The sequence below is a fragment of the Crinia signifera genome, chromosome 1, assembly GCF_055691185.1.
Source record: "Crinia signifera chromosome 1, ASM5569118v1, whole genome shotgun sequence".
NCBI lineage: Eukaryota > Metazoa > Chordata > Amphibia > Anura > Myobatrachidae > Crinia > Crinia signifera.
In genome coordinates this window covers 167671270-167695356 of record NC_139217.1, presented here as the reverse complement: position 1 = coordinate 167695356, position 24087 = coordinate 167671270, and the positions used below count along the sequence as shown (strand labels likewise).

The 24087-nt window shown below is 40.0% G+C and overlaps 1 protein-coding gene across 5 annotated transcripts in view; it reads right to left on the bottom strand.

Annotated features, from left to right (window-relative positions):
• Positions 1-24087, bottom strand: part of MAPK10 (mitogen-activated protein kinase 10) — a 214523-nt gene that overhangs the window by 59661 nt on the left and 130775 nt on the right. For 4 of the 5 annotated variants that reach the window (XM_083176464.1, XM_083176501.1, XM_083176482.1 and 1 more), the window contains exons 5-8: positions 22615-22673; positions 20164-20302; positions 15838-16003; positions 13150-13221 (exon numbers count right to left, since the gene is read on the bottom strand). In XM_083176464.1, coding sequence (XP_083032590.1) covers positions 13150-13221; positions 15838-16003; positions 20164-20302; positions 22615-22673 — 436 coding nt within the window. The remainder of the gene's footprint in view (positions 1-13149; positions 13222-15837; positions 16004-20163; positions 20303-22614; positions 22674-24087) is intronic. The other variant, XM_083176471.1, reaches the window with a different exon arrangement.

Genomic DNA, 24087 nt, shown 5'->3' with positions numbered 1-24087 from the left:
TGTCTAAAGTTGACAGGGTAAAAGGTCGACACAAGAATTGGGTCAACATTGGGAAGGTCGCCAGTCAAAAGGTCGACATGGAGTTTTGGCGCTTTTTATATCGAATGTTGACATGGACTCCGTATCGGTGCACTGCATCCCCTCGCATGGCTCGCTGCGCTCATGGTGCTTCGGTTATGAAGCCACGCTACACTCGGCACACTATTCTAGTCTCCCTCCACGCCCTAGTGGATGGTAGGGCATGAAATACTGCCTGTCGACATATGACGGCTTAAAAAAACCATGTAGACATTTTGACTGTCCCAATGTCGACTTAATGCTTGTGTCAACCTTTTTTCCCTATCCACCATGGCCATGTCAACCTTTGTCATGTGTCGACCTAAGGCCTGTTGACCTTCAGTGGTCAACTCAATGTATGTCGACCGTAATAGTGTTGACCTAATGACCGTATACCATATGTTACATGTTATTGTGGAAATATTTATGTTTTATGTATTGTTTTTACGTGGCATACTGTATCAGCATATAATATTATATTATTTGCATACTATTTGTTCATTGTTTTGGTATGTAGTTTATTAATAAATATATTTAAATCATACCTTTGTGATTCCATAAATGTGGATGTGCTGGAATATTTAATTATGTGTGGCATATCGTGAATTCAGATTGTAACTGTGTGACATGAATTTGGGGTATAGATGTGTGGCATAATGTGAATTCAAGTTGTGACAATGGCCCTTATTCATATCTGATTGCAGTACAAATATGTTTGGAAAATGAGCAAAACCATGTGCGCTGCAGGTGGGGCAGATGTAACCCTGCACAGAAACAAAATAACTCACACAAATGTAATTCTCTCTGCACATGTTACATCTGTCCCACCTGTAGTGCACATGGTTTTGCCCACTTTCCAAACAAATTCACGCACCGATATTCATGTGCTGTGCATTTTGAACTTTTAAGGTGCCATGCGATTTTGGAACTGGAAGGGGATGTGATGCAATGCGATGTACTGTACGGGTGCGATGCGATTTCAGCCTTTTTTTTAAAGTTAATAGTCACTAATGGACGTCGCATCGCATGTACTTCAAAACTAATGCGATGCAATGAAGCACAAAAAGCACTGCCTGCAGATACATTTTGTGCTTTACAATTTGTACCCGCGGAGACGCGCATCACATCCCCGATGCAATGCGTTTTGAACTTTAAAAGTTCAAAACGCATGCTGAAATTGCAGCGTGTATGGGCACCTTAAAGGCCTATGTGACAAATTAATTTGGGGTATAGATGTGTGGCATATTATGAACTCAGGTTATGACTATGGGACATTAATTTAGGGCATATATCTGTGAATTGGGAGCCTTACTACAGTATATAGCAAATAACAAATTGATAGCACTGAAAATATGTTTATTACAAGATATTTATATTAGCTTTAGAGGGCTTACAATAAGATTTTCTTAGCAAAGAACCCATACAGTATATAAGGGCTGAGAGGGTGATTATAACAATCAATGTTATGGCCTTCTGTTAAAAGTAATTTTCTCAATATGTTATGCTTATAACCAGTGGTCGAAGTGGAAATTTTGAAGTGGGGGTATGGAAATTTTGAAGTGGGGGTATGGAAAAGTAAAGAGTGAATATAGTGCGCACCTTCGGACACCCCCCTGTCCATCAACGTCCCCTGCCAGACTGCCCCGTTGTACAGGGGTATTACAAAAGCACAATATGTGCTGCTGAGTGATCAGAGAGCATCCTGAGGGGGAAAAAAAACTTTTTTTTTTATCTTCAGATTAAAGTGGGGGTATGCCATACCCCCGTATACCGCCCCACTTCGACCACTGCTTATAACAGGAAGTGGTTAATATCCCGGTGAATGGAACGCCCACATAAGAATACTAACACCAGCATCCTAACTCGAGACCACCAGAATCCTGACATAGATGAGGCTGCTGATGTTGGGATCCCTACTGCCTGCATCCCTTCTGTCGTTACCCTGATTGTAAGTACGCGGGCAGGTTAGGGTTAGGCTTGGGGGGGGGGGGGGGAGAGATAGGTTTAGGTTAGGCTGTGGGAGGAAAATGTTAGGTTTAGGCTGTGGGGGGAGGAGAGTTAGGCAGTGGGTATAATGGTTAGGTTCAGGCACTTACAGGAAGGGTCAGTGTGAGACTGAAGGGAGTTTGAGGCAACATGAAATACCACACCCATGTTTCTCCACATATGTCTACCCTCTGCCCTCACACAAAAAGGGAGTATGTAGGCTGGTGCACCTGCGAGGTCACCCGTTAGCCATTAACATTTTTTTCAATATGTGGCCTGCCCAGAGTAGTGTCCCTATCGCTCTCCAGTCTCTCACACAAACATATTTTCAGGATCACATAACAGCCGAATGATAGTCTACGGCCGTTTCACCCTTAAGGCTTCTGGTGAAACGGCTGTAGGCTATTATTGGGCTGTTATGTGATCCTGAAAATATGAATAGAATGTATATGTGGCTGTCAGATAGAATGAACACAGATTTGTCTATAGCACATTGTGGCAGCGTAGCGCTCAGAACAGAGCGAGAGAGACTCACATTGAAACAGAATAGTGTTCTCACTCATGCTGGGATTATTGTATCAGAATTGTAACAGCTTAGCAAAAGGAGTTCATGTATATTGCAATTCTACAGCAGATATTTAGCACAGCTGTAATAACAAGCAGCAGCTCTGAATGTACCCAGGATATATTGGGAAGCAGCATAAAATAAATATTTATAGATACGTGAAAAGAAAGGGAGAAAGCGCACCAAATAGTGATCAATTTAGATCCAGCGACACCCCACTGAATACAATTTCAGGTACAAGAATATGGTACCTTCAGCGATATGCTAAACCTACAGTAAGTAGGTTTAGCAGTGTGTTGAAATACAATTTTGGCAGGTGAACATCTGAGTGGCTGCAAACATTTGCTCACCGCCACATTATTCTATATCTCAGAAAAAATTGGACATATAAACCAGAGATACTGGGGGAAATTTACTAAGATGTGCATTCTACTTCACACATGATGTTGCTATGGGCAACCAATCAGAATCTACTTCTTAATTTAGCACCCTCTAGAAGATAGTAGACAGGATCTGATTGGTTGGCCATAACAACATCACATGTGTAGTAGAATACACATCTTAGTATATTTCCTCAACTGTGTTGGCCACAGCTAACAAGAAGTATAGGCAATTAGAGCAGACTTCTATATAATTATAGCAGGACAATACATGATGGCCCATTAGGAATATTATTTTAAAACACAATTTTCTTACTTTTGCAATTTGCTTTTAACTATTTCACAGTTTGAGAGTATAATATTGAATAATTTTAATACATACCAATGAATTGCACCCACAATATAAATCTACTGATCTTTTTTCTCTTTTTTTGCTAAGAAATACAAATTCTGTGTGCAATCTACATTTACAGTATTGTAATGATATATGGATGTTTGGTTTATTACTCAATTATTAACTACTAAAAAAAGTTAGTAAACATTATAGTATCTGCTTCAGTATTCTATAATAAAAACTCTCCATATTATGGAAAATGTAAATAAACGGTATAGGGTCATTAGGATGACACATCTAATGTTGACATGCATTGGGTTGACATGGGCTTAGGTTGACACCTCAGAAGGTCGACATGGGCTTAGGTCAACACAAGCATTAGGTCAACAGTCAAAAGGTCAACATGGGTTTTTCATGTTTTTTTTGTGCCAACATGTGCCGACAGGTGGTATTTCATGCCTTTCCATCCACTAGGGCGTGGAGGTAGAATAAACTAGTGTGTACTCGAAGCATGGCGAGCGCATCCGTGCACCAATATGGTGTCCATGTTGACTGTGTTGACATTTTTGACTGTCGACCGTGCCCCTGTCGACTGAATGCTTGTGTTGACCTAATGACCCTGTTGACCTAAGCCCATGTCGACCTTCAGTGGTCGAGCCAATGCATGTTGACTCTAGTTGTGTCGACCCTATGACCCATACCCAAATTAACAACACATTCTGTCACAAGGTTATTCTCATTGTACTGATTTCTGTAGTATCCTAGTATAGCAACCAATTAATCCATAGCAACCAATGACATTCACCTTCAAGAGAATAATAGCTACTGTAGATTGAGATTGGATGCTACATAAATTGTCCCCGTAATGTCATCATTTACTATGGTGCCATTCATAGCTGCAACACCAAAATGTTCATGGTTATGTTGTTGACATAATTTCAATGTTCAGATCTATAAAATGTTGATATTGTATGTACAGAATTTTGAACTCTGAAGTGAAAATGTACACATTAGCATTAAGGCTAGGCATACCTGAAAACTGGATTGTCGACATTAAGATCATTCACACAATTCAGTAATGTCACCATGCTAAACGTCAACATGGTGACCATGTCAAACCATGAATTTCCACCTTATCACTACAGAGCATGTAAGTAGTTCTTTGTCTTTGCTATTGTTTGATACAGTAGTTCTCTGTTGGAGGGTCCACCACAGTGAGACAACTTCTGTGTCTGATGTTATCAGTGGATACCAAGGCTTGGATCTCCAACCAAGGCAGTGGTCTCCAACCTTTTTTGGGGTGTGAGCTACTCGCGGAAAAATCAACCACCCGAAGACCTATTAGCATTAAAAAAATAAAAAGAAATCTGCCTAATAACCAAAGAATGCCCTTTACACATTATGCCACACTCTGACACATTATTCATTATTTATGCCACACCCCTGACACATTATTCATGCCACATACTGTACTGTGTACTCGCGCCGTAGGCCCAGTGGGGGCATATCTGGCACCCCATGTGGCATGTGGCTACTTGATATGGTTTGATTTTTGATCACTATATATGCCTAAAAGCAAATAGAGAGTACCCACATAGCATGCAATTGTGAACAATAAACTGTAAAACAAAAAGTGTATAAAGCACATAAAAGTTGCAAACAGAAGCAAAATAATCAATTACTACACATAACATGAAATACTCTAATAATGGTTTTAGTCATGTTAGCTGTCAGGTGAGAATTGGCATTGCCTGCAAAGAGCTGGCAAAGCTTTTTTCAACATCATTTATTCCAGTACAGTAAATGGGCTTTACTAGTAATGATTTCCTGTGCACATGAATTGTCATAACGGTATGCTGGCAATATTGCAGCTGGTAGCTGAAGAGTGCAAGCAGAAATGATTATGATCAGGTTACGGTATGTTGGTAAATGTTGTCAGATGCTGGTCATAATTAGCTGCTATTAGATGGCGTGTAGCTAATATCCAGTTGCACTAACAGGCCCTGAGTTGTACTGGAAGTGATCTGGCCACTCCACCTAGAATTTGCTTATTTACAAGTGTAACTACACATTGCTCATGTGAACTGGAGCTGGAATATCAGCTGTGCGAGGCAGTGTAACAGCATTTAGAACTGCCTGACAAAGTATATGTTACAGAATTGCAAAGTTAAGACTTTTAAAACTCTATTTTGCATTAACTCATCTGCTACTGTAGTTCAAATAAGCCTCAAGGATACAGCTGTGTCCACATGCATTTAGCCTTCTTGCAATTTAAACAGCCCTTCTTCTTTTCATACCATGCTTTGACATGACCCAGTGTCTTTTTCATGCATCTTTTCTGTTAAATACAAAGCAATGTGAATAGGACTCACCATAGGAATCAGCTGGGTTGGGATCATTTGGTCTATTGCATTATGGTAGAAAGTCATTAGGTCGAATCCATTAGGTCGACATGCTAAAAGGTCGACATGATTCTAGGTCGACATGGGAAAAGGTCGACATGATTCTAGGTCGAAAGGTCATTAGTTCGACAGGTCATTAGTTCGACAAGGTCATTAGTTCGACATTGTCTATGTCGACATTCACAAGGTCGACATGGGGTTTTTCACTGTTTTTTTACCTGAATGTCAACACAGTCGACATGGACACAGTTTAAAGTGCACTGCATCCCCTCGCATCGCTCGCTGCGCTCGCAATGCGTCGGGCACGGTGCCTCGCTACGCTCGGCACACTATTTTATTCTCCCACCACGCCCTAGTGGATGGTAGGGCATGAAATACCGCCTGTCGGCACATGTTGGCTCAAAAAACAGTGAAAAACTCCATGTCGACCTTGTGAATGTCGACATAGACAATGTTGAACTAATGACCTTGTCGAACTAATGACCTGTCGAACTAATGACCTTTCGAACTAGAATCATGTCGACCTTTTCCCATGTCGACCAAGAGTCATGTCGACCTTTTAGCATGTCGACCTAATGGATTCGACCTAATGACTTTCTACCATAATGCAGTAGACCAAATGACCGCATCCCGATTAAAATGATATGCAGCATGCCTATATTATGTGTAGAACTGCGGCTGTATCTGCATATGAAATGTTATATTACAGTGTTTTACTGGAAAGCATTGAAATGTAGCACTCTGTATGCACCTACAACCTCAGTCACACAAAGAATATAGGCATGCCGCATACTAATCAGAATATACTGCTTGTGTCTCCAATTTGCATCATATTGTGAATAAGATGCATTTTTATGGAAAAAGTTACATGAAACGATGATTGGTGCTAGAAAGTCACATGTGCTCACACGTTATGTTTAACGCAACTTGTATACGGCATGTGGACACATCTGTATCTCCTCTGTTTAAGAAATGTTAATATAATATGTCCTTTACCTAACAATATTCTAATATAAACCCCATTATACTCTCCCATTCATACTCAGGGCTGCTCTCAGAAATTGTGGGGCCTGGAACTGACAAAATAAGCAGGGCCCCCCTTTCCTTTCTTGCACACTAGGAATGCCTGGTGAGACCTGTGTCTGCAGCACTGGCTGCACTGCTCAACCTCTACATTGCTTTAAGGGAAATGTGGACTTTGTTTATGACAAATTATACTTTATAAAATCCAGTCCTTTATAAAATCCAGTCCTTTATAAAATCCAGTCCCCCAATGGCTGCCCTGTTCATACTAGCATATTACATTTCCTGTCAGTTATGATGCCGTAAAGGCCAGCAACCAGAATGGGCATCGTAAATAGAGATTTATGCAGACAGATGTAACAGCATGATATGAATCGATGCTGTGCAGTATCTAAATGGATGCAGGGAGGTTGGTTATTGTATAACACATTGGTGCAGGTTTCTACTGGGGTTTTCATTATCAAAATATTAGTTAGAATGCCACATATCTCCCTCTGGCAGCGAATCCATCGGAGAGTTTAGTCAGGGTGTACACACTACTTAGAAGATGTTGGCTGTGTGGATGCCGGCTGCCTGTAGGGGGAGCAGCAGCGTCACCGCACAGCTCCTCTCAAGCAGATCAGAAGTGAACATGGAGCTTGGAAACAGAGCTAGGAGTAGGGATGGCCATCGGTGCAGTCTCCATCGATGTTTGCCTTCGATGGCGATTCTGCAACCAGCCATTGATCGTCTTAAACTACTTAATGGATAACCTTTGATAGTTTAAGCTATCAATGGTCATCCATTTTCTTTAACTGGGCCAAACAAAATTTGGGGGTGGGGCTTCTGGGTGTCGGGGGTGGGGCTATGCTTGGCATCGGTTCTCCTTTGCCATTGATGAAGGGAATCCATCTGGTTCTACCACATCGATGGCAAAAGTATTCAACATCGGCCATAGACCATCAATGATTTCAAACCATCGATTTTATTATTATATAATATTTTTTTTTTTTCAAATATAATCCATTACCTATTACTTCCCAAGGCGAGACTCTTAATTCAAGGAAGGCATGCTACTTTGTTAGCTTTAAAGTTATTGCTATTGATCTTCTGTGTTGAATTCATTTCTAAAATGACATTTAGGTAATAATCAAATTTATATTAATTAATGTCAGTCTCTCTCCGAGTTGTGTTTGCAGTATAAGGGTCCCATTTAGTGAGAAATTCTTAAAAAAGTCCTAAATATTTTACATATCTGCAAGACGACATAATTTGCTATAAAACTGATTGAATGCTGAGAACATGAAGACTTGGAATCAATATTAATAATCCATCATTTCCGGCAATAGGCATTAAATAGGATTTATGCATTTCTCAGCTCAGATTCTCACACTTGTTATTCAGATTGTAAAAGAACCTGAATGGAAAGTGTAACAAGGTTGAATAGGAGCATTGCAGATATCCATCATTTCTAGTGTTAGGTTTAATTACAAGAATTAAGATACTATACTGCCTTCATTCTCCATATATAACGGAGAGCAGTGCTTTAGGATAACATTTAAATAGAAGGGTTTCATACAGTACATTGGAAATTTCTATATTGATTCTGTTAAAAAACAGAAAAAAATAACATAGAGCCTGATTCAAACCTGTTCGCTAGGCTGCATATGTTCGCAGGTACAGGTAAACGCATCCCGCTGGAACAACCGCTTACACATCCCAGCGCATGCAGCCGCATGAGTGCAAAAACATTCGATGTCTAATAATTTTTCCCGTTCCCAAATAAAAGTCAGTCTAAAATTTATTTTATGGTAAGAGTAAATAGGAAGAAGCAACTCATTAAAATTACACAGAATTTGCACTGAGTTCCTACAGAGGCAGGCATAAATAAAGAATAGGTTACGTGGTACATAGACCAAGCAGCTTGTGTGTGTGCCTATGAAAAACTAAAATGCCTGTTTTTTTTAAATAGTAACAATAATAAAGACTTTCTGTTGTAGCCTATAGAAAATCTACAATCATCGCCACTCACTCACACTTTGGGCCAGATCTGGAAAGCAAAAAAAGCAAGTCATTTTGTATCTGGAACAAACCATGTTGAAATGCAAGGGGAGCAAATATATGTATATTGTTTCTCTGCAGCGTAAATACTGTCTGCTTTTGCATGCACTGTAGCCCACAGGTGTTACACAGCTTTACTGTTTTTCTAATCAATTTAGATTTCAGTTAGAACAAACCCCACCCAAATCTAACTCTCTCTGCACGTTACATCTGCCCCACCTGCAGTGCAACATAGTTTTGTCCATTTGCATGCTTCGCTAACAATCAGGCTGTGCCTGGAAAGCTGCAGGATGCTCAGTTCCTCACAGTTGCTGCTTGGCGATGGTAAATCTGGACTTAGCAGGCCTCTGTTCCTGCAAATGAACATGCATGACCCGAATTCACAGGTACTAAATGTGCTGTACGAGGGAAGCCTGGAGTTAGGCTTTCAGTGCACATTTCAGCAAAAGTTTAAACATTTTTTTTATTAAAATAAGAATAATAAGTGAGTTCAAAAAATCAAATAAACAAAAAGAACGTGCTATGTAATTAGTTTTTTTTTTTTACAAATTCTGTAATGAAAGTTTTCTACTGCCAGACCCAGCCGTTGCCCAGCTGGGAGTAGACCCCTGCTGTAAGTGTGTAATTTCCTCTTCTATCTAGGTCTGGCTGAATCTCTCCCCAGTGGATTTGATTACATCAGTGGTCCGAGCTGTACTAGCAGGGGGCTTTATAGGATAATTTATAATAATCAGCCACTGATTTGTTGGAACTGCTGAGGCAGTCAAGACCACGCGGGTAAAATGATTGCACTGTTTGCTCAAAATACAGTATACAGCGCACGTGCAATGCTCCATGCGGTGCCGCCACCTCCCCAGCAAAGCATCTTGTTCTTTTCTCTTCTATATTGCCTTGAGGACAACTCTTGCATCAAACATTGCAGCCTCCTTTCAAAGAACAGATGATAAGCTCTCATTTGGAAAAATTACACTGAATGCGACCATCACAATATCCCTATTCACTTTTGAACGCATGAGCGGCTGATTGAGAAGCCATACACTAATTAGAAAAAAACAACAACAACCCTTTTATAAAAAGGGTTTAAATGCAGTAATCAGCGACTACAGGCAGGCAACAAATACCATGGCTGCTTGAAACACATTCCATGTTCTGGAGTTTCTGTAAACCCTTCAATTTCTATGGAATGGAACATGCACAATGAGCAGCTTGCAGAAGCTGTCCCAAACACGATTCACCCTTTTAGTACCAGTACAGAGTAGAACACTTACCTATCTCTAAATATATCCCTTACATTTAAAATTCAAGTAAAAAATGTGCGGAAGCATGTCTTAGTAATGGGGAAATCAGAGCATTAGAAGAAATGCAAGATGAGAGAAACAGTCATACAATTTCGCAGAGTGGAATTCAGAATCGAATGCACTTGCTAATGGAACTCATAAGTAAGCCAAGCTGTGAGCATCGATGCGGTAACCAAGAGGCAGCATCTGCGCAGGCATGATGTCTTCATTAACTGCAATCCTGTATGGTGATGGGAACTTGCAAAGCATAAAATGACAAATAAAAAATACAGCATGCAACACCCAACACTAAAAGAAGCAATAGTGTGCCATAAAGATTCATGGGTATTGTTCCATTATCTGTTATACTATAATTGGTGAGCCATAGATTTCTGTCCTCTAATTGCCATGACTTATACATACCTTCCAACCTAGTGCGCTTTGATTGTGACTATTACAGGAAAACTAATGAAGCTAGAAGACTGGAGGATGATTGATACTCTGAGAGTGAACAGGAAAAACAGGGGGAACGCTTTCTGTGACCTGCTGAAGAAGAAAATGTTAGAGACTAATACTGTTCATCTGAGGAACACTCAATAATCCAGGACCATTAAATAAGACGCACTTCAGCCATAATGCTGTCTAGCTGCAAAGTGCTTCAGAAAGCTCTCCAAGTATATCTCGCTGCTACCCGTGAGTCCCATGGTTATATTATTTAGGACAAAGTATATATATAAAGCAACAAGCAGCATGATGATCTGGGTAATTGGAGTGAGGGTCAATTTACACAGTGAGTAACCTAATCAGATGGTATATCAAGGTGACTTTAGAAAATCTATTATCCAAGCCACATTGCAATACAGGATCAATAGCTGTATCATGGGCATGCACAAGGGCATGCACTATCACTCGTGTGACATCTCTGACAACCATCAATCTCTTTTCCTGTCCATGCACATGTATTACCTGAGGCATTAGGTGATTATGGAGAGTTAATGAAGAGTGAGAGATATGAATATAAGTCTTTTTAATTTAGTTATGCACAATACTTGCTGTCCAACGAATGACATATATATATATATATATATATATATATATATCAATCAGTATCTAGATGATAGTTCAACATTATCTAGGTCTAGGTCGACTCCAATAAGATGCACAATGTTGACATTTTCAAAGGTCATCATTGACCAAAGGCTGGCACAAGTAAACGGTTGACATGACCATGGTCAACACTTGAAAAGGTTGACATGAGTTTTTCACAATTTCTTTTTTCACTCTTTTTCATACCTAGCATCCATATGGACTCTAATTGGTAACGGTAAAGTGTGCCAAGTGCAGCGAGGCCCCTGGGCCAAAGCATAGTGGTGCACCAATTGGAGATCCAAAGCGGTAATATGTGTAATTGTTACATGTCGACACGTACATGAAAAAACCTGAAAAACCCTTATTGATATTTTCATGTGACAAGCTTTTGCCAATGTTGACCTTGTGCATGTCGACCTTTTGACGTTGCCATATTGACTGTATACCTAGACACTGTTGAGCATTTGATCCAAACCCTTATCAACCGTCGTGCAAGTCAGAAAGAAATTGCATCAGTACCACACTGTTGGTAAGGCTGGTATGACGCATGGGTTAGACAGCTCCGTATTAAGCCACTACGACATATAACATATTATACACTAATAACGAAAAAGTGGGATATTAATTTACAACAATGACATCCCCCTCTGATTGATGATTACTTGCAATATAAATTAGTTTCAGACACAAAATTTATGTCACCGGTGATTTCATAAAGCAAACTAAGTGCTGTCTAGGCACCAGTTATTTTAACATACAGAGATAGGGGATTGTGAGTTTGATACTTTTACAGGTTTACTGTATGTGTTAGAAGTGCTACTTTACAAAGTGCAGTTTTGGGATGTACAGTAAATATGATTGTACAATCCACCCAGTTAGTAGCAAAAGCAACTGTCACAAACTGTCAGGATTAGACATGTACAAATGGTACAATGTTTGTTAATTTACATTTGAAATACTGTAATAAGATTTTAACACCCTAATTTATTATTTATTTATTTACAGTTTCTTATATAGCGCAGCAGATTCCGTTGCGCTTTACAATAGTAAATGATTGCAGCTTGTATTATACTTCTGATTATAGTTAGCATTAGTGCCAGCTTCACTGTATTGTAGTAGTTTTTATACTGCATTTGGTGGATACTTGCCTACCCTCCTGGTAGCTGCAATTGGCTCCCGATATTTGGGGAAGTCCTCCACAGCCCAAGGGTGACTCTCCTGCATCCTGCCCACTTCCTAGTGAAGTGGAAAGGATGGAGATAAAATCAGTACAGACTCATCAACTGTATGAAGGGGCTAAAATATGCAATAGTGTCATTTAACACGGCCTCCTACCTATGAACACACAAGTTACAAGCTATTTCAACATCTAGGGGTGGGGCCTTATGACATCACTGCCCACCCCACGCCCAAAGTATCCTGCAGTATCTCCTCTCGGGCTTGATTTGGTGCTATTTGTCATTTCTCTGCTCCCCTCAAGAGATTTGCAGATAACAAATGTTTGAGACATTTGTGCAATGTCAGAATTGTTTTTATAAGATAATCTACAGGTATGAGCTGACACTAAGAATATAAACTAAAACAAGACAATGTTACAAAAATAAGCATGATGTTAGACGCTATGAATAAATATATGATATAATATATATTTCTAAAATATATATTTATATAACACATCTATGAGGGTTGGATTGAAATATATATATATTTTTTTTTAGTAGACCAATGAAACATATGAAAAAGGTTATTTTTGTTTAGTACACGCACCTATTATATTTTGATAACACCATCAATGCAAATGACTTCTATCATTTTAGGCAGGTGTGCTATACTTATGTTGATCTGTACCATAAATCCTGTCTTTCATCATAAAAATAATAAGAGTTAGTGCACAGCAACAAATAATATGGCGGTTAATAATCAGACGTATAAGCTTTGTAAGTTGGAAGGTATGTTCCCATGAGTAAACTGAAGCTCCGGAATGGTACAAGGATACAGTCCCTTCCTGGAAAGAGGATCTTGTGGCGGACCATTTCTCCCATAATGCATCCCACAGACCAAATATCCACTAGAAGTGCAGAAACAAGGCCATTAAGATGTGGAAAGAGGAAAAGGCAAAGTTAGCTAGGAAGGTCAATTCGAAAAGCATGGATGAAAAAGAGCACAACTCCTGTTATCCCTACCCCCACAAATTAATACAAAAGAAGTAACCTATTTTGGAACCATAGTGAAGAGTGACACACCATTAAAAGTGTCAGAATCCATATCAGCCTACCAGAATTTGCCTAAATTAAGCTTACCATACCATAACTTTAAACCTGGGCACTCATGAATTACACCGATTCTATGGATGATTAAAACCAGGTGAAATAAAGGCTTGAATTAAGTTAGCCAAAAAACTTGTGTAATTCAAGAGTTCCCAGTTTCAAGAGATCGTATGCCAAATCTAGCTTTAATATTCTAGGTACTACTATACAAATGACTTAGTATGTGATTGGTTGTTATGAATTCCAACACCTTTTTCTCATTCACCAGTTTCCAAAATATTCCAGCTGCATTTACTTACAATAAGAATGCAAATCAAAGGAGAAAAAATAGCAGCTTAAACAAAAGCAAAATTGTTAAAAGGGGCTAATTCAGCACTAAATAGAGAATTCGCAAATGGAGTGATTATAGAATGACTATGCATGACTACTATATGCATCGCGCATTTGTGAGGGGAACCAACGACAGAAAATGCATATGGATCGGAGATATAATCAAAATGCGGTTTGACTGTCTGAAAGCCGCCGTTTAGGGGTGGTAACTTGCCATTTTCTGAGAGCGACACAAAAAATGCACAGGTGTGTTTGAAGAGGGTCTGTGACATCAGCAATGACCACTTCCACCCTGGCTCAATCCCAGGTTAGTGGAAGCCTCAGACCTACTTACATTTACACAGACGGCAAAATCTCTTCAAGAATTCGGAATTGCGTATAGATTTGCAAGTGGTTACAATTGGCAATCCATTCGCAATTTTCTGGCAAGTTAGCATTTTTTTCTCTTTCTGTCTTGGTGGTAGCTTTCTCCTCACAGGCCACTGCCAATTCTCACATTAGAGTTCCATGCTGAATTAGTCCCACAATGCCCCATACAGGTGGGGATAAGATGGGACAAGAAAGAATGAAAATGTTGAGGGTGACAGTGAACAAAATAAAGTAATAAACTACTGAAAATAATGGATGGGAAAAGACTGCAATAAAGACATGACATTCTCTGAATTCATTTATATCTGGTGCTATTAGAATTAAAGAAACGGGCTTAGAGTGTTGCAAGGGGAAGATCAGAGTAGATTTGTTTAAATTACTTTTTCATCTAATATCTGATAACTGTGCTCAAAATATTAATGGCATAAAAGTAAGAGTGAGACAAAATAAATCTAAAAGGATAACAAATTTTAGTGAATAAAACATAAAATTCTTATGATCCTATCAAAACAAAACACTATAAAGGGCCAATGCAGACTAATATACAAAGTACATGCATTATGGACGAGGTTTAGCATTGGACATGAGTACATTTGCGTCACATAAAATAAAAAAAAACTTATGTAAATTGGGGTGCACTGCGCACGCAACAACTTTGGGCCATATTTTGAGTTGAGCATATTTTGTGCTTGTACCCATTTGCACTTGGATATACATGTCAGACTGTAAGTTCATTACAGTCGCAGTGGGAAGTACAAGTCATCCATGCTCCCCACAGATGCTTCCAGAACAGCTGTCAGTGTCCCGTAGGTTGGGTTCTAGTGCCCAACCTGATGATAATGATAACCACATTTTGTGCACCGATATAAGCTAGATGTAAAGACATGTTCAACTCAAAATACATTTAAAGAAATAAAAGTGTACAGAGGTCATTTTGTATGTACGCAAAAGTCTCAATGCTACTTATAACTCTAAGTAAGGTATTTATTTATTAATATATGTATTTAAATAAGGTTTTTCATTAGTCTATAAAACATAATTTATCAAACAAAATAGGTACATGAATTATGGTATGTATGACAAGCAGCTGACAGTATGACAATGAGAAACAAGATGGCATATAAATTGTTTTATTTCTCAGTTACAAACATCTATAGTCTGCATATTCCAATCACATATTTAGGGGTTATGAATGGAACTGGAAGGAGAATGGATTGCTCTTTTATCTTCTTAATTTTTTTTCTGTGTTTATATTGATGTTATGCATTATTATAATATAAACTACACAGCTTCTCACACGTTTCAATATGCATAATATCTTACCACATATGAATATCACTATATATTTATATATTTCATAGATATACATGTTGGCTTGCTACAGCAAGGCCATATAGCAATATTATTTACATATACATATATATATATATATATATATATATATATATATATATATATACTCTAGCAATGTACAATATGCTGCTAGTACTGTTCCCATTTCATACGTTCTGCAATAAGATATATTCTTACACCATGATCAACCACTGCAACATGGATTTCTTTTGATGCATGCCTTCCTAACACGTGGTGTTAAAGTTACTCTTTTCCTGAAAATAACTATAACCAAAGGAGATCAGTGCCCATTATTTCTTAGTCTACTGGTCTATTTCCTACATTCCCTCCAATTGCCAAGAGACTGTGTTTAAGGCACAGCCTACCGTTTTCCTTGTATCCCATTCCAAGAATGACTTCCGGTGCTCTGTAATAACGTGTTACTACATATGGGGTCATCATGAAGCTAGTGCCAGCAGTCCTTGCCAATCCAAAGTCAAGAATCTTCAAGGTGCAGTCTGATTTCACAACAATATTACTTGGTTTTAAATCCTGCATTGGAAATGGGATTGTGTTAGTAAAGTTGCATGAAGCAGTAGGCCTTCTGTACATATTCCATGATTCACATTGTTGTATATTTACATTACCTACATAGCACCCGCAATAGATACAATTCTACAAATAGCTATCTAAGTTGAGACTAATATTTTGATAGCAGCCCTCCTATGAGAGCTTGTTGTCTGGATTTTACTGACTCTCTGGTTCTCTGCCAACACCTTAGATATATACATTCTCTATCAGATAACCATAGTTATTTTCAGCCTGTATAGAATACACCCCCTCTCTTTTTGTTTTTCTACAAATATTTATCATACCACCACTAAGCTTTACTCAATATATAAGATCCGTGGCAGATTTTACTTATGAGCTACAAGACTGAAACTCCCCGCCACTTTAGTGACTGTCATTTCCAGTGACTGGGCCAGATGCACTAAAATTCAAAAGTGATAAAATAGAGAGTGATAAATAAACAACCAACCAATCAGCTCCTACCTGACATTTTACAAACACAGTCTTTGACATCACAGGTAGGTTTTTGTTTTCGTGGCTTCTGCGCTGTGTTGTTTGAGCAGCTTCTTTATAATAAGTTGATTTGGGGATTGATAAAAAGCGCTAAAAAATATGATGATTATATGCTTAGAGTGGTACCTGTAAATGAATAATGGTTAGTAGCAATGTTTACTCCCTTCTTGGGGAATACATATAAGGAGTTGGATTAACTGATACTGTCCCTATGCCTGACCCTTACGTGCTTCCAGTGCGGTGGTGACTCCGTGTGTCAGGGTGCAGCAGCGGGGATGCCGCCTGATGTTAGTGCGGCTGTGTGCTGTCCGTCTGACTCTCTGTGTGGCAGGGCGCAGTGTCAGGGCCGCCGCTTGATGTTGTTGCGGCTGGATCTCTGCGCGTCCGTGACTGCCGGGAGTCGGAAGTTGTTTACCGGAAGTTCGCCGCAGCCGCCGGGCAGGGTTTCGGGGTGAGCTTGGGAGCAAGTGTCAGTGTCCTCCTTGTGGGTCCAACGCGTTTCGTGCATCCTGCGCACTTTTTCAAGGATGGTTTCCTGTCCAGCCTGGATGCGCAGAGATCCAGCCGCAACAACATCAAGCGGCGGCCCTGACACTGCGCCCTGCCACACAGAGAGTCAGACAGACAGCACACAGCCGCACTAACATCAGGCGGCATCCCCGCTGCTGCACCCTGGCACACGGAGTCACCACCGCACTGGAAGCACGTAAGGGTCAGGCATAGGGACAGTATCAGTTAATCCAACTCCTTATATGTATTCCCCAAGAAGGGAGTAAACATTGCTACTAACCATTATTCATTTACAGGTACCACTCTAAGCATATAATCATCATATTTTTTAGCGCTTTTTATCAATCCCCAAATCACAGGTAGGTGCTGATTGGCTGGCTGATTTTCACTCTCCATCTGTGCATCTGGCCCACTTTCTGTTGGAGGTATTTTCTGCCAGACTAGAGTGCAATTAGCAGAAAGCTGGCGTCTATTAGAAAGCCACTACCTGCCTTACATTCAGCCATAGCTGGAATCTATGGGCTGCAGAAGTTAAAGTCCATAGAAACCAGTGTTTTGCGCATGCACAAGTGCTGGGAACAGGCTGGCCTGGATTCTCCTCTTCACTCTCCTCCTACTACAGGTAACATGGGCAGCGGCAGTCCTGTTCTTTCAAGATGTACTGTAGAAGCGACTGCTAAGATACACATTCATGATTTCAGATCTTTAAACTACACTTGATGTATGAAACCTCGACCCTCTCATTTGCTCAGTTCTATCAAGCAATCATGCACTCATGTAACTCAACCATGCAAAAGTACAGCACTCACACAATATACATCAATGATAAAGTCAGCATCTTTTACCATTGCTGCTTGTATGTCTCAGCAATTGTAAATTATTTTGCTTACATCAGCATTGCACTTTGAAACGAAGTTTACAGTGTTTCATGCCAGTATCATTTAGCATGTTTTCTTGTATAAAAGTACTTTCTATTACGTGAACCTAAAGTTTCAGTGATGATTACTTCCAATTGCCATAGTCCCCCCCCCTCCCGACTATTATTTAAACCAACCATTTAAAAAACCATGCATAGAACTAAAGTCGTACATTTTGGGTTTATTTCAGCCCGCTCCGCAAATTGACAAAAATGTGTAATCATGATTTTTTAGCAATCTGCGGGGTGGTTCTGCCCCCTGCTGGGCTATTCCCCCCCCCCCCCCCCCAGCAGCTTACCCCCACAAGTTGTAGTTTTGCAAATCATCGCAAAACTACAAACCATATTGAATCAGGCCATACATACAGTATAGAAGACAAAGTGGTGTATCAATTTCAGCTGCTAACAGGTTCACATGGGGCTCTCCTTTTCCCCTGATACCCACTCTTTTTGGTTATTATACTTTGTGTGCCTTAGGCATAATGCCCGATAAGCAGATGCTTATCCCATATGATTTGCGGCATAGTGTTGTATTTTCAGACAAATATAAATGGCCTCTAATTGGATTTCATTACTTTTTTAATGGCTAAAAAAAAAGGCATCAGGGCTTATAGGATACTCAGGGCCGGTGCTAGGGTGTTCAGCACCCCCCTGCAAACTAAAGATTTGCGCCCTCAATGCCTGCTGAAGGCGCACAATGAAAAAAACACATAATGGGCTTAGTAGCAGCAATACCATGGGCCTTATTTTGGTTCATTCTTTCTGACAAAATCCTTCTTAGATGGGCAAAACCATGTGCACTGCAGGTGGGGCAGGTGTTACTTGTGCAGAGAGAATTAGATTTGGGTGGGGTTTTACTTCAAAGTGAGATCTATATTGCAGTGTAAAAATAAAGCAGTCAGTATTTTCCCTGCACAGAAACAAAATTACTCACCCAAATCTAATTCTCTCTGCACATGTTGCATCTGCCCCCCCTGCAGTGCACATGGTTTTGTCCATCTAAGAAGGATTTTGTCAGAAAGAATGAACCAAAATAAGGCCCCATATGTAGATATGTAGACATTTGGTACCCCCCCCCCCCCCACACACACACACAGACACCAAAACCAGTGACAGTGCGCGCCCACGGCGCATGGCAATATTTACACCGTAAATCCTATTACACATGATTGCCACACACCGTAGTGCCCATAACACATTGTCACACACCATAATTCCTATTACATGTTATAACACACTGTAATGCCTATTACACATTATGCCACAACCATAATGCCTATTACATATTATAACACACGCCATAATGCCTAATACATATTATAACACACACCGTAATGAGGGTTATTTATTATTCCACATAAGTGGCGCTTACCTACATGCTCATTGCCAGGAGTTACATGCTCATTGCCAGGTGTTTCTTGCTCAAATACAGGGGTTACATGCTCCTTACTAAGGGTTTCATGCTCGTTGCCACGGAGTTACCATTAAATGCTTATTTGGTAAAGGTAGATAGCAGTTTTGGCAGTACTGGGGCAAGGAGGGGGTTAGGGTCAGGCAATATATATATATATATATATATATATATATATATAAAATGATGTCTTACATTTAATTTGTGTGGTTTTAGATAAGCATATTTAATTGCTTTTAAAATAAGCAGTTTATATTTTATAACTCTGCTTTCCCTGTGGTCTAGGGTGAAAGCACTCAGCAAGTGTTTATTACCAGACAACCTACCCCTCCCCCCTTTCCCAGCAGTTTTGGGCCCAGTACACCTACCCTGGGCAATTAAGAGAAACAGCGCTGGTCCATGCTGTAGCTGCAGCTCCAGGCATGTCCCATGCATGTCACACAGGCAGCGCAAAGTACAGCAAAATTGCATCTGCCCCAGCGGTGTCCAGGCTATTGCTGAAAATACTGGTAACTGGGACACTCGCGGTGGGGAAGACCCGACTAAGCGATAGCTGATGCGGTAGTCAGCTCTGCGTTGTTGCTGTGCTTCCGGCACCGCTGTCTGTATGACAGGCGCAGTACAGGAGGCACCGTGTCCCGGCAGAAGAACAGTGGTAGTGCAGGGAGAGGCTTGAGCGCCTCTTCAGTCCGGCACCTCCCTGCACCGCAGGAGCTGCTGAGTGGGTAGCGCCGCCCTGAGGATACTGCCTAAAATGAGAAAGGGTGAACTGCATAGTATAAAATTACTAACCCTGTGTATAATTCCAGCTGAATGAAGATGTTTAATTCCACAAAGCATTTGGTACAGCAGGTAAGACATTCGCTCATGATCCAGTTCCATCTGAATCACCTGGCACAAGTTGGCATCCATTAATTCCATTACTAGATAGCTGGAAAAATCAGAACTGAATTAATAAAAGAGTTTCTAAAAATGCATTTTTAAATATTTTATTAACATGACATTATAATAGTAATTCCACAACATACTGTATGTATCACAATAAAATAAATGATTGTGCAATAGCAGTCTAGTAGATGTTACCAATTACTGGACCACATAAGATGAATTCAATGCAGAGTGATTAAAGGCTAAAAATTTAAATAGATTTAGTTTGCAAGATGCCTTCATATATTTACAAATATTTCAACAAAGTTAAAGTATTGTTACTTTCTACTGTCAGAATGCTAATATTTAGTAACAATTAAAAATATAACTTCTTAAAGTAATCACAAATGGAAATTGTGGCTTATGTAGAACTTTTTCTTAGAACACGCATTGCAAACAAGTAATGTTTGAGTTGAGTGCAACCCTCTTAAATAGATGTTCAATGGATGTTCAATGGACTGTGAAAGAAGTCAGCGCAATTAATTAAGCAGGGTGCAGCTTACCAAAACATGAAAGAAGGTACAATACCTTCTGGATTCTACACAGACATTTTAGGGGGTATGCAATCTGCCGCTGCTATTTCTGACGTGGGAAACCTATTCAATGGCGTCTTTAGCGACAGCATTGAAGAGGGATCACGGCAGAATGGGTCCGATTGTCACCACCCCACCCAAACCTTATTCTCTCTGCCCAAGTTACATCTGCCCACCCTGCAGTGCACATGGGCCCTTATTCTAGTTGATTCGGTCGGATGTGTATTTTCGGATAGGAACCGAGTGTTCTTAGCCTCGCCTTCTGTACGGATCGCTCACACCGTCCGAATGCGGTAAGATGCTGACCGAACGGACCGCGAGTGGATTTTTCATTTGAACACCTCCTCCATCTATGGGAACCTCTCCCATCATTCGATGGTCGCCGACCATCGAATGCTGGACCGAGTGGTCAGGCAGCACTGAGTGCTGCAGACCACTCGGGCATTTCTCCGTGCAAAAGCAGCGATATGGGCGGGCAGCTGGCATCCGGCTATGTCATATGTCCGCGCCCCACACGTGCATCACGACCGCATTACCATACGTACGCCCAGCGTTGTCATGGGAACGCCCATGAAATGCGGGGCATACGCATATGGTAATGAGCCCACACAGCCCTTCACGCCCCTCTCCACCCCCTGTTCGGATATTTCCAACCGATCGTTTTCTGTACAGAATTCACGCTGTATTCGGACGTGCGCGGCATTCGCACATGCGCAGATACGCCTCTGCACATGTGCAAACACCAACCATCGGCCATCCGTCCGCATTCGGAGCCATCCGACTCAATCAGAATAAGGGCCTTGGTTTTGTCCATTTGAGAAGGAATTTGCGTTTGCGAGTGAACCAGAATAACCCCCCATAATCTGAATGGTTGCTATGGGCACACATTTCTCATTTCTAAAAACTCACGTTAGTAAATGTACTTCTTTTCTAGATAGAACTCTGGTGGATCATACAAACCCTACTCTTATAAAAGCTTGATGTTCTACCTATCACTGTACTGGCTCAGCACCTAGAACCTACTCCTAGAACATATATTGACAAAGCTCAGCTTTTTAGGTATCACACTAGTGTCTCATGGACAACCTACCCCTAGAACATACATGGACAAGACTGAGCTGCCTAGATAATACTTTAGTGGCAATTTTTCTCAAGTGTATTAGACTTGTGGTGAGATCTTCAACTGACATAAAAATCTACCAATATTTATTATGAAAGCAATGCTTAGCTGGTTACAAAAACAATGATGAAAATTGTGATATGCTCATGTGAATAAATGAGTAATCTCCTTTTCTGCCAATCCAATTATTAATATGCTCCAGAACATGGAAAGATAATACTATTCCCTTAAATGTCATTATTCTCCTAAACTAAATGTTTTTGTTTCACAGACATTTCCATTATACTGATATATAAAACACACATTCATTTAAAATTAGATGCATGTTGTTAGTGCCAGGAGGCTGTCATGGCACGGTGCAATTTCCTAACTGCCATATATATTTAATAGATAACTTCCCAATCTAGATAGTCACAGTCACCGAGGACAGCAGAGTTAGAAGTTAGAAGAAGTTGAAAAAAAAAAAAAAACCTATAACAATGTTGCAGCCTGGGTGAATAATGCCTAATTAAAATTATTTTGGACGTCCTTTTGTCCTCATGTTTTAAACTTCCTACAACTACAGTAGCATCCTGCAATCAATACGGTGTTGATTTTATCTATTAAATGAAGGCACTTTCTCCGCCTCTGAAGATTAACTTAATTTAATCAGGCATTACTTACACATCTTGGAAATCCTCAAGAGACTTCTGTGATGTAAAGACATTTAATAAACTGATAATCTAAAAAAGAAAAGGAAAGAAAGTCAGGCATATGATAAGAAGGAATATGCAATTATATTTTAATTTACAAAATCATTATGCAAATTAATGTTTGATAACAACCTGCTACAGTCAACGGAAAATGGAGGCACTGGGGACAGGATAAAATATAAACCTTTATATCTTCCCTTTAATACTGCTAGTTTATTGGAACACATACTGTGTAACATATAGGAAATGATGGGTTGTTTTTAGATTTCACTTTAAAATCTATGTTGTGCAATTTATTTTGAGTATGTTGAGTGTTGCTTATTGGTCAGTGACATTTCTTGCTGGCACTGCATTTAGTCTAGACCAGTGGTTCCCAACCCTGGTCCTCAAGTACCCCCAACAGTGCACGTTTTCCAGGTCACCCGGCAGGTGCACTCATTATTCAGGCACATTTGAAAAGATCACAGGTGGAGCTAATTATCTCACCTGTGATTCTGTGTGGAGACCTGCAAAACGTGCACTGTTGGGGGTACTTGAGGACCAGGGTTGGGAACCACTGGTCTAGACTGTGCAAACTACACAACAAAAATATATGTGTAATTGGCTAAAATGATTCAATAAAATTGGTAAAATAACTCTTCTGTCTACTTTAATAAAACTGTTGCTGTTAACGAGTAAAACACCAAAAGAAATGAACTCAGGTGAATGTTAAAACTATAACAAAGAATTATGATTAACAAACATAATTTAGAATCAATGTCAGATAGAGCCATGTCAAAAATATTGTTAAGACATTACCACAGTTAACTGATCCTTTAAATCAGGAGCCAAGGTGCTATCGATTGTGCACACTACTGAAAGCAAGTTGTATGCCCAATGGCAGGGCCCTTATCATAAGATTAAGATCATAGAGGCAGTGGGACCGGTCAATTTGTTCGACAGGAAGGTAGAAGGAAAGAGGTGCACATCTACCACATAAACCTGTTAAAACCTTGGAAGGAAAGTACCAGTCAGCCCTCATTAGTGGCTAAGAAAGTCCCAGAATTCCAGGTACCCACTAAAGTCATACTTATCTAGCCAGAAACAGGAAGTGTTGAATTTAGTAGCACAGTACCAAGATGTATTTTCTGCCATTCTGGGAAAGACCTTGATCATCCAACATGATAGTGTTACTCCACCCGGGGTAGTAATTAAAGAAAGGCCATATTGCAAACATGTGGTGAAACAGGCAGCGGTAAAGCAAGAGGTGGAGGATATGCTATGCCTAGGGGTCAAAGAGGAATCGAACAGCGATTCCAATAATTGTCTAAGTCTTCCAGTGCTTTAGGATTCAGCAATGACTTTCCTAAATTAAATCAAGTTTCTTAGTTTGATTCCTACCCGTTGCCAAGGGTTAATAAGCTGGTGTAGAATTTAGCAAAGAGCCAGTATCTCACTACTCTGA